The sequence below is a fragment of the Silurus meridionalis genome, chromosome 5 (assembly GCF_014805685.1).
Source record: "Silurus meridionalis isolate SWU-2019-XX chromosome 5, ASM1480568v1, whole genome shotgun sequence".
Lineage (NCBI taxonomy): Eukaryota > Metazoa > Chordata > Actinopteri > Siluriformes > Siluridae > Silurus > Silurus meridionalis.
This window is the reverse complement of record NC_060888.1, coordinates 21,580,574-21,592,916: the sequence shown is the minus strand read 5'-3', so window position 1 is coordinate 21,592,916 and position 12,343 is coordinate 21,580,574. Positions and strand designations below refer to the sequence as shown.

General features: G+C 39.5%; 1 protein-coding gene across 2 annotated transcripts in view; it reads right to left on the bottom strand.

The window, feature by feature from the left end:
• zgc:195212 (DUF4554 domain-containing protein) overlaps positions 1 to 12,343 on the bottom strand; it is a 29,308-nt gene that overhangs the window by 13,493 nt on the left and 3,472 nt on the right. Inside the window, exons 2-4 of one of the 2 annotated variants that reach the window (XM_046849847.1) lie at positions 8,908 to 8,994; positions 4,206 to 4,230; positions 3,102 to 3,156 (exon numbers count right to left, since the gene is read on the bottom strand). The exons of the other annotated variant lie outside the window; for it this stretch is intronic. Of the exons in view, the coding sequence (XP_046705803.1) occupies positions 3,102 to 3,156; positions 4,206 to 4,230; positions 8,908 to 8,950 (123 nt within the window). The 5' untranslated portion in view covers positions 8,951 to 8,994. The remainder of the gene's footprint in view (positions 1 to 3,101; positions 3,157 to 4,205; positions 4,231 to 8,907; positions 8,995 to 12,343) is intronic. 2 annotated transcript variants of the gene reach the window in all.

Genomic DNA, 12,343 nt, shown 5'->3' with positions numbered 1-12,343 from the left:
GAGAGGAAAGCTAAAGAATGCAGAGCACAAGTCAATGACAGTATACCACTTTGTTTCCTCAGGAATATTTGACCACAGGGTGTGTGGATCTGGAACAGTAGGTAAGTCTGCTATGACCAATTAATTTATTGGCCTTAGATCATGAACTAATCTCTATTTGTCTGAGTTGGGCTTCCTAACAGAAAAAAATTGAGGTGTTGCAATTGCTTTTTGTCTGTATTAATACCCCTGCCTCTATCATGCATTTAATAGTTGGTCTTATCCCCTCCCTAGAATGTACTGACAGTGGATACTGCTTCTGGTATGGTAGTTAAGCACCTGGCTTAACCTGTATTTTCACTAGTCCTGCCGATTTCACTAATCCTACATCAGTTGAGTGTCTTGTCCACAAACCTTCTGGCACTGTTTTCAGTAATTCCTCTGTCTGCTCATCTATCTTAATCCCGGTCAATGCTAACTGTTTCACTTCCCCTTCTCCTATTTCTATCTCTGTGTGTATAGCTACCGTCTGATCTACTGATACCTGTGAAATTCGCAGAAAACATTTATCGGGTGATAGGTGTATGTAAGCATTGTGTGTTGGCACCCACTTCCCTAACCCCCTGTGCTTCCTCCATCATAGAACCTACATCTTCCCACTTGAAATTTTTCGCAACTATCAGGGAGACATGGGGCACTGCACTGTCCACTTTATATCAGTTTTGAGCTTTCCTCCTCTTCCTCTTTCCTCGGTGAAAGATCTAGCATTTTGGTTGTGCTGGGGCCATTGCAGTCCGCTGGCAAACACATATACTGGGGCTGCCGGTTGGATCATTGGCAAGGTTGCTTGTTGAGCCACTGATCCACGCGGTTGCGTCATTAGTTGCGTCCAATGTGCCCCTGCTTGCACTGGGGCCTGTGCTTCTTGCATTTGGTCCCCTGATTTAGACATAGCTGTTGGAACCATTAGTTCAGCTTGCTTTTACTGCGATGTTTCTCTTCTTGTTTGTGTCAGACGATCTCACTCAGTTGGGCCTTCTGCAACTCTGTCAAATAAGGCTCACTCGTCTGTTTGTTCTCTTTCTTTTTCTTGCCGTGTTGGTTTATGAAATGGATCACGTGAGCTTGGTAAGTTTTCCAAGGCAATATGCTTATGCCTATTACTCCCTCCAAGAATCCCTGTACTTCAGAAGGAAGTGTCTTTTTCAACACCACTCGAAACAATCCTTTGCTGGTGTCAGAATCGTCCCAAGGGTCTCCTCTCTCGAAGCATCTTGGAAGGTTTGGATAAACGTAGCTAGATTTTCCTCTTCTCCCAATCGCATAGTTTCCAGTCTTTCTGGGTCCAGCTTTGTGGGGTATTGTTTTCTCTGGGTACCCCAGATGTCATTTTGGAATGGGCCGAATGGAAAATGATCATGTCTGGAATCTTCTGCGTCATATTCGACTTTCACTTCTTTAAAGATTTCCACTGTTTTTGCCCTTCCTATGGTTTGGGCCAGAATCACTTTAATATATCTCTTGACCCTTGCCATATACAACTTTTCCTTCGTTCACTTAATATCATCATCACTGTTGTCACTTGGCCTGTCGTTCCCTTCTGTGTTTGAGTGTGGGCTCTGTTTAATTCTCTTCAACTTTCTTGTGTACCTTTTTTCAGGTTTTTCGGAATGGCTGTAACGCGTCAGAGGCTTTATCAGAGTTCTATCTCTTAATGTACGTCCTTCTTTTGGGTCGGGTGGTGTTAGGACCATGGGTGTCATTTCTGTAATTGTTTCATTGGGGTTCTTTTCCTTTTGCTTCCCTGCTTGAGCCTAGTTAGTCCACTCATATGTTTTTTGCTTTAGGCTGGTGTTCAGTAATTTACTTCCTTCTTGCACCAGCCCATAATTAGCGGCCACTTGTTCTTGGCTTTTTCGAGCAAGTTCTTCTATCCCCTTTTCCTCTTTCTTGAGCTCCGCCACAGTTTCCGCTATCTTCTCCAGGTCTTTTTCTTGGTCCAGTGGGGTTATTATTACTTCTCCTTCCATCCTCACTAGTTTACTAATTACTTCCGCTTCTCTGGAGACTTTGTCACTTTTCACCGAACATGATGTAGCTCTTAGCTCCTCCTTTACCTCCAGGCATGAGTTTGATCTTGGCACTCTTGGGGGTGCTGTTCGTTCTCTGGGTTCTTGTTCCGGCTCGTCATTGAATAATTTCATCCCATCTACCTCTCTCTCCTTCTGAATCTCTGCTTTGCTGTGTTCACTTCCTCTTAGCCCAAAGGGAGTGCTGCTCTTGATGTACTCGACATAATATTGTTCAACTTTTTTCTTAGCCTCGTCCACAGTTTTTTGGCTCTGAGAGAAATTTTCTGTCTGTTCCACTCGGAATAACGGCTCTGGGCAGAGCTCCCTGTGCGCAGTTGCCAGTGCTGCTCTTTTCTCATTTTCTTCAAGCTTGTAGCATCCGCTCAGAACTCCATGCACTTTTATGTCTCCAGTAGTCCATCCATGACTTTTCAGTTCCATCTGTGAATAAGTTCCTGCTGGCTTTGGAAGACATGCATCATTGTAAGGCGGTAAACAACTGTGCCCATCATGCAGCCCTGAGAGTGGCGCTGTTCCCTTCTCTTTCTACTTTTCTACATTCTGCTCCCCCCTTCCTTTAACTATTTTCCCATTCTTTAATCCGCTCTTCTGTCTCTCTCATTATCCCCTCTGTTTCAAACCACCCCATTGTTTTTTTTCACTCTAATTTACTTTGTCCCTTCCTTGCTATTTTGTGCTCCTCCCACTCATCTAATTTCTTTTCATCAGTGCACACAATAAAACATTAAATGTGCCTTCTTTTGGCCATTGCAACTTCCCACTTGTCCTGTTATGCCATTTCTTCATGTATTTTTTTAATGTCCTTTTTAAAAGGCTTATACTTTGATACTATGTCATCGACAAGATGTTCCTCTTTATGCATTATATCAGCTTTACTTTCTCTTTAATCAAGTGCTCGATTTTCATATAAAGTTTCCCTATAAAGTTATTTTAAGAACATGACAGTCAGACCAGACTCAACCCAAAGCACACTTTATTCACAGACATCTCAGCTTTACCTGATTCTTGTTAGTCTCGCTGCTTCCTTACCACTGTGATCAGTGCCTCCGTTCTGCTCTGTTTGGGTAACTTCTTGCCTCTGTTTCTACACAAAAACAGTCTAGTTTCTTCACACAGCAGTCTGTCACACGCTATAATGTTTTATAATGGTTTTATTTTATCCACATATTCATTTATTTATATTATACAGTGGAACCCGGTTATGTCAATGTCCTAGGGGGTCGCCAAAAAGCATCGAGGTAACCGATGATCGAGATAAACGAAAATCAAAATGGCGGCAATATATTAACGTGCTTGACATTTCTTTATGTACATGATGTGCGTTAATAAATGAGAACACGTGTTTTTGAAGGGTTTTTTTACACAACAGCGTTGCCGCGATTTGTTTGATGAAGGCATGCTATTAAAATACATACAGTACATGTTTATCTGTCAGGAATCCACCTGCCACGCCCCCTTCGGCGTAGCAGGTGCTTTCTCGTCCGCTTTCTCTGAAGCGCCGCTTCAATCGCACACATATGGTGCTCATTTAGCATCATCACCAGCTCCTTTTTAAACTTCCACACTCTCACTGTCCGTTATTGTTGGTATATGTTGGTTCACGGCGGTCGTTGTTATCGTGCATGCGTATCCCGGTACGTGCCTTTCCACCGGCACTCTCTCAACGGCTGCGCTTTTCTTCCCAAAGCGCATCGCGGATTCTCCCCCGATCCCGGTTCATTCTATGATTTTGCTGGTCATCACACGTTCCGCGCCGCCAATCGCGGCTTTCGCCTCCCGTTCATCGCATAACATTTAACAACAAAAGGCATATGTGCACTAACTAACAGCAGAGATTCACCAGTATACAATACAACACCTGTAGCAGCTGTAAGCCTTGATTTTTCCGCCACTTCTTCTGCGGTTGCACCGAGATAACCGACGTTAAATGGCAAATTTTTCCCCCCTTGCGCTCGAGATATTAGGGTTCGGCGACATAACCGATAAAAAATGCTTAGAAAAAGGGAGAATTTGGCGGTTCCACTTCAAAAACGTCAACTTAATAGGGTTGTCGAGGTATCCGAGGTCGAGATAAGCGGACTCCACTGTATTATATTTTGATATAAGATGTATCTAGTGTAATGTTATACTTACCTTCCAGGCGCGCCCAACTTTTCCCCTAAAAAAAAAAAAACAATTCTCCAAACACATACAGACGAACACCATTTAACATCAAAACCCTAACACAATACACAAACACTGGGTCCCACCCTGTCCTAGTGACAGTGACTCACCAGCCTGAGCTCGGATTTATCCTTTTTTGCACTATTATATGGGACTCCGTGATAGTTTTTGCATTATCAGTTATTATCATGCATTACATTATTTATTATTATTGTTCTTTTTAAAAAAAGTTTTTTTTTTATGTAGGCTCTTGCACCGAGAATGCGTAATCCTGACGCCGGCCACCCGTGAGTATAAGTACTTTCACACAAAGGATTTCAGTCTAAAGACTCCACAGCCGATGTGCAAGTAGTCCTTATATTTGTTTGTTTTAAAGGTTACGACCTTTCCAACAAGCGCTACAGAGTTTTCCACTTAACCGAGGTGTTCATTTTCCTGGCGGGCGCCGGCCTATCTTGGACCAACGGCATTATTGGACTTATGGACCCTCACCGAACAGAATCGCTACTCTGGGTTAGTAAATGTTCATTCAACTTTATAGAAGAGTGCAGATAATTGTAACATTATCTTTATTAATATTCATATCAGTAATATCTGTTTGTGTTGCAGGTATACGGTATTTTAGCACTATCTTTAGTTTCAGAAGGAGGTAATTGTTCTTTGAAATTCTCCTTAAACCTCCTACGACCTGGTGTCCACATACGTGCACATTACATTTTTGTTGTGTGCACCATAATACTTAATTCTGTGTAACTGGAACCTGTTCTCCACAAACGTGAACACTTACACTGCCACCTGGTGGTGTCAAAAAGGAAAATCTCTTTACATAGAAATTTCAAGATGGCGGAGAACACAGCTAAAAAAGTCAGTCACATGAGACCAAAACGTCCTCAAGGTGAAAAATCTAATACATTTTCATTGTTGATTCTTGTTACGTTATGCATAATAGTGTTGTATGATTTATATGGCAGGAAAATTGTACAAATTTTGGTAACAGTAAAGATTTACTATGCCTCTTAACTTGAGGTCCACATATGTGGACAATGGGACTTAGCTTCATTAAAAATGTAAAAATGTTAGCAAAAATTGTAACTGTTAAAACATAGTTTGGGAAGAATTTGTTACAAAACATACATTTACAATAGGTTACAACTGTACAAATTGACATTGCATGTGTGATAAATAACTTTACATTGATTTTAATTCCATTTTTGATATCATATAATTTTCAGTGCATATTCCTCTGTCAAAGGCACTGAAATTAGTACTGGAGTCAATTGCTGGGGACACCTCAGAGGTAGAGGACTTATCTGACATTGATGACCCCATAGAGGATGTTGATTATTATCCTCCACAACAGGAGCTAAGTAAAAGTGAGGAGGAGAGTAGTGGGGATGAAGACCCCACTCCACAGTCCACTGTGGCTACCCGGTGACGTAAACGCCGCTGTGTTGAAACCTATTGTTGCCCAGACCACAGCAATGCCATTTCGCACACTCCCAGCGGGTTAAAGACTCAAACAATGACCCTAAAGAGAGGACCAAGCTTTCAAGGACAACACAAGCAAGGACGAGGAGTGCGCTGGAGGGCTGCTCAACTGACCCCAAACCTAGCCCAGTTTGAGCCTGCGGAGGAAACTGAGCAGGACAGAGAAATATGTGTCTATCAGATGAACAAATATTGTTCGTGAATACAACAACAAGATGGGTGGGGTTGACCTCACAGACAGGATGATCAGCTACTATAGAATGAGTCTCCGTACCAAGAAGTGGACTCTTTGGATGCTCATGCACTTCACAGATGTTGCTTTAGCCAACAGCTGGCTACTGTACCGCCAAGACCACACAGTACGCGGCACACCGAGAAATGGCATCATGCAATTTTGAATGGAAGTAGCTAAGACATTCTTGGCCCAACATAAAAATGCCCAGAAAGACAGTACAGACCTCTCAGAACAAAAAGACAACACAGACCATGCAGAGCCAAAGAAAAAGTAATATTAAGCATAGCTAAGTTCTTATGTTTTGTCAAACAGTATTGCTCCTGTTGACCGTTTATGACCTCAGGAAGAGTGCCCAGAAGCATGGACTCTCATTTTATGAATATGGTATGATATTTGATTTAAATGGTTCAATTATCGGTTTTCAGATTTAGTTTTAAACTTCTCTTTGATTATTATGTGTATTTAGTTTTTGCATTTATGTCAGGTTGTTTCCTGTTAAAGGCTTTTATGTACATTATGGCGTTGTTGTATGTGCGTTTCAGTAATGCAGAGTCGAGACCGGAATGCCAATGTGGTTTTGCTGAGGGATGCGGCAACTGTTTTGAGTGTGGTCATATCAGCAGGCTGTATGGGTTTAACCTCCCTCACGGGTAAATGCACAAATAATGAACCAATTTCTTAGGTAACCCTTATTATGATTGTGTGGGTTCCATTAGTGTGGGCACTTTGCTGGGCATCGTTTCAGCCTTCCTGTATCGCACATATTAAAATAATTAAGGTGCAGCAGGCTCAAGGTGCATCAGTCTTAAAATACTTTTTTGTTTGTTTCTTTTAATGTGGTTTCTTTTCTTTTTTTTTTTTTTTTACAAATATATAAATAGACAGGCTGTTCTGGGTAAACTCGAGCCCGATGTGTAACATGCAAGGTGTTTTTGTGCTGGCTAACTAAACGCAACTGTTACACAGTCTTTCACAACAGTTAATAGTGATCAACTGTTCCCACAGACAAAAAGGACATTCCTAGTTTGGAGTAATTTAAGTTTTAGAGTGTTACAAAAAAGCAAAAGCGAAACATAAGCAAATTGTCAAGGATTATTGGATAAAATTACTTGTTTCTTACAAATTATGTTTTTCCAAATACATGTTCAGAAGTTGAAAGATTTATATGTGCAACAGTAACAATGAAAAATGTTCAGGCACAGTGCTCAGACTGTAAATAAGATATTTGCATTTTGTTACACACTGGTGTTTTGATTGTTTTCTGTAGATACAGACCGAGTGTCCGCATAAGTGGACATCATTTTTTTTCCCCAAATTCATGTTCAAAGAAAATATATGGTTATTATAATTATTGGTTCTTCCTAACCCCAAATAGCTGAAAAAAATGCAAGCCAAACCAAAGCTCGGGTCTTTGGAGGTTAAAATTTAATATATAAGTAATATTAAGCATAGCTAAGTTCTTATGTTTTGTCAAACAGTATTGCTCCTGTTGACCGTTTATGACTTCAGGAAGAACGCCCAGAAGCATGGACTCTCATTTTATGAATATGGTATGATATTTGATTTCAATGGTTCAATTATCGGTTTTCAGATTAAGTTTTAAACTACTCTTTGATTATTAGGTGTGTTTAGTTTTTGCATTTATGTCAGGTTGTTTCCTGTTAAAGGCTTTTATGTACATTATGGCGTTGTTGTATGTGCGTTTCAGTAATGCAGAGTCGAGACCGGAATGCCAATGTGGTTTTGCTGAGGGATGCGGCAACTGTTTTGGGTGTGGTCATTTCGGCAGGCTGTATGGGTTTAACCTCCCTCACGGGTAAATGCACAAATAATGAACCAATTACCATGCACATTTTCTTCTACGTGTTTCCTGACAATAATCGCTCAGTTCCATTCGTTATACAGTAACATTTTCTTGCATGTATTGTAATTCTGGGTCTAATTTATAACAGGAATGTACTTAATTAGTTAATTGTTTGCAATGCAGATGTTTTTGAATGCTTTAAGGCAGTGGTCCCCAACCCCCGGGCTGCACAGAAAGAATACATAACTTACATTATTTCCATTTTATTTATTATCTGATTCTGAACGATGTTTTATTTTTGAAAATTACCAGATTCTCTTCGCCACATCTGTATATGACTCACTCTTGATGAATGTCAAGATGCTTCCCTCGGTCACATGTTTTACCTCTAACCAAATATACAGTAATCCAGTTTGAATCCCATGCCCCCGGGTTTATTGCGGAACTGCATTTGCCACATAACTCATTTGTTTTGTGTTTTTATGTTGAAATAAAAAATATATTTATTAATTATGAAATTAAGTCAAATGTTAATAATGTACAGTACTCACTATAAATGTGATACAGTGTACTGTATTTCTACGAATTTACACAAAATTCATTCACTATATTCTTGCTAATGCTTTCTGCGTGTCGGAGGATGAGTTACAGCTTAAACAACAAATTTTTTTAAATAGCATTTTTGTGGTGGCGTCTGTTTATTGTTTTGGAAAGTAACCACCACAATAAACAGTGAATCCAGCGAACTTCTTAAGGGATTGACAGGAATATGTTTGATTCCACCTTTTCTTTTTATGACACTGATGGGGAAAATGCCTGATACAGTACGAGTGCCGTGTTTACTTTGACTCTTTTCTTTATTGCTGTATAGGATACATTTTTCTCTCCAGCTACATCCTCATCCTTTGCTAACAACACTAGCACATAGTTAACACAGTATCTAGCGAATCAGAAGCATACCACATACACTATATAGACCAGGGGTGGTCTATATAGTGTATGTGGTATGTTTCTGATTTGCTTTAAGAAACTTTCAATTTACACCAGCGCACTTCACGGTTCACATAAGTGTGTTCCTTAATTGTTATTAAAGGTACACTATATTCACCAGGTAGAATACATTCTGAAATTTGTGAATGATGTACCTTGAATGATGTATCTTCCCTCTCTTCTCACCCTTCTCCTCATCTTCCTCCTCTTTCTCTTTCTCGTCCCATCTTCCTCCTCTCTGTCTGACTGAACACAGTAGCGCTTTAGTCAAAATGTCAACTAAGCTAAAACAGGTAAAGCTGATTAATTATTAAGCAAAATAAATCAAATCTGAATAAATAATTGAATATTAATATTTTGTGAAGGAAACAGATGTAAGCTCACATGGTAACGCTGGAAGTTCGGTTTGGGTAATGTTTTATAAATGTATTAGCTAACATTAGCCGCGGTTGTGGAAGCTGTGGTATTTGTTAAATTTCAACCGTAATGAAATCGCTGTAAGTTTATTACCGTAATTTCCGGACTATTAAGCGCACCTGATATATAAGCCACACCCACTGAATTTTACAAAGATTTTAATTTTGAACATAAATAAGCCGCACCTGTTTATAAGCATACACTGTCTACACTGAAACTAATGAACTTTACACAGGCTTTAATGAAAGACGTGTCTATTACACGGTGTAACTGGTGAAATATGTTGTGGCTACTTTAAGAGCAGAGCGGCATTTTGGGAACAGCCTGCCGCCACATTTTCCGGTATTACTGCGTGTGTAATATATACTGTAATATAATATACTGCAAGACCGAGGAATATGTCCTTATTATTTTCGGATGCTCATTTCTAAGGGAAATTAAAAATCTAAACTCTGTCTATCGTTTCTGTATTTTTTAGGTATTAAAATAACAATTCTTGAGGTCTCGATTGCCCATACTCGCTTCCCAACAGTACCATTAGAGAAATATTGCCCACTCCTATCCACCCTAATTCCTGAATTAACTGGAACCTGTCACTTTCATATGCAGGACACTTAACAAGAATGTGTCTCACTGTTTCCAATTCCCCATACTTGTCACATTCACCACACACAGATTCATGCTTACCTATTCTAAAGAGATTATGGTTTAATGCAGCATGTCCAATTCTTAGTCTTGTGATGATGACATCCTTCTTTCTATTTCCCAATCTTTTCCTCTCATTTCCAACATTCTCCTGAATCTGAAAGAGGTGTCTTCCTTTAGTCCCACTATTCCATACTTCCTGCCGTCTTTTACATACTTCAGATGAAATTACTGCCTTGAATTCAGCTCTACTCAATGCTACCTTAATGTCTATCTGTGAATGATTCAGTGCTTTTTTCACTAGCAGGTCCACCGTTTCATTTCCATCCACACCAACATGAGCAGGTACCCAAAGAAAATTTACCTCCACCCTCATCTGCCTAATTCTAAACAGACTTTGTAATATTTCTAATATTAAGTCTTGAATGATTCGGATTTTCCACTTCTTAGACTAGTGAGGGCTGCATTGAATCACTAAAAATCACCGTTCTTTCTGGTTGGACTTCTTCGATCCATTGTAGGGCTAGTATGATTGCTAAAAGTTCAGTAGCAACTGACACTTGATCTGAAAGTCTTTTTGCAATCTTTGTCTCAAAAGCAGGGATATACACTGCTGCTGCAGTCCTTTCAGATTCTGGATCTTTAGATAAATACCTGTAGTGCATCATACTGCTGAACTATTAATTCAATTGGCATATTCATCCCCAGTTTACTCAATATTTTCTTAACTTGTAAATCTATTACAGGGTTATAAACCAACCAAGGTGGAATTGCTGGTAAAGCAGCAGAAGGAGCAATTTCATGATTTTTCAGCACCAACTTGTTAACCTCCTTCCTTACTATCCAACCAAAGCTTGTTATTTAACTCATACTCCCAACATTCTTTCAAAATCAATCTAACTGGATGATTGTCCAGATGGCCCTTTACACCATACCAGTACCTTAGTCTCAGCTGGACCCTGCGCAGTTCTAGGGGCAATTCTCCCATTTCCACTTGTAGTGAGGCTTTAGGGGATGATCTAAATGCACCGCAGCAAATACGCAAGGCTTGATTTTGTATTACCTCAATCTTTTTGCTTTATCACTGTCTTTTATTGCTATTTTCCCATTACTCACTAATACTGGTATAGTGCTACTTCTCTGAATCCCTCCCATCTTCCTAATCATATTCCAAATTTCACTATCTTCTCCTATTCTATTACAAAAACCTCTCCAGTAATTTATTTTTGCTTTTCTTACCTCTCTCCTCACTACTGCCTGTGCTCTCTTATAATTAATGTACTCACTGAACAATACAGATTTTCTGGCTTTCTTCATTGCTCTATTTCTTTCCCTTGCAGCTTTACTACATTCTTCATTCCACCATGGTACAGCTTTCCTACTATTTATAGTTTTCTTTTTTCCTATTACTTCCTCTGCCGTATCTCTTAACACTTCACTTATTTTCTTACGCAGCTCTTCAATGCTATCAACATCTAGTATCATTTCACACAACTTATTGTGACACAATTCTGTATAAAGTTCCCAGTTGGCTTCATTAAATTTCCATCTCGGGATTCTTTCCTCTAAAGTTTGGGTAAAATCCATACCTAATTTGCACCATATAGGATAGTGATCACTACCCATTGTACTCTGTTTATTAATGTTCCATTCACATTTCCTTGCTAGGTTTTCTGACACCAGGGTAATATCTAAAACTGCTTTACGTCCTTGTGATATGTCAATTCTCGTACAACTTCCATTATTAACACACACTAACTGTCCCCAATCTAACATGTCCTTAACTATCTGCCCATTATAATCGGTTTTAATACTACCCCATAGAGTATTATTAGCATTGAAATCACCACACCAAATTACTTTCTGATTTGTGTTACCTCTTATATTTTCCAATACTTCCTTAATTAACTTTTCACATGGATTATAATTATTTATTACTCTAACACTTTGGTTCCCTTCCCAAACGTCCGTCACAACCACCTCTTTGTCTACACTCTCTTCAACATTCCTATATTCCACACCATGTTTAACAAATGTAGCTTGTTTCCTATCTTTCCGGATTACCACATATCCTTGTAATACAAAATTAAGTTGGGGTTGGAGCCAGGTTTCCTGAACACAGATTATGTCAGGTTTATTTTCCAAATCAGAAATGAACTTTTTAAACTCCTGCCCATTAGCTATTAGGCTTCTAGCATTCCACTGGAGTATTAACATCACCATTATGTACTACCACATCCCGGCTGAGTGTATGTTGTTTGCATCTTTAACTTCTCATTAATCATATCCACTGAAATACCTTCGATCTCTAGATACTTTTCCGCTGCTTTAAATCAATTTTGATTCTTTCTGTCCGGCTTTCAGTTTGTGCTGAACAGTTCACTACTTCAGCCATAAAAATAACAAATGCAACATTGTCCTTAATCCCAACTTTTCATTTCTTTACTTTTTTTTCCTCCAGATTCCACATGTCGGGCAAAAACCGGGCGAACGGCGGAGGGTCGGCATTTTCCAATTCATTTTCTATGG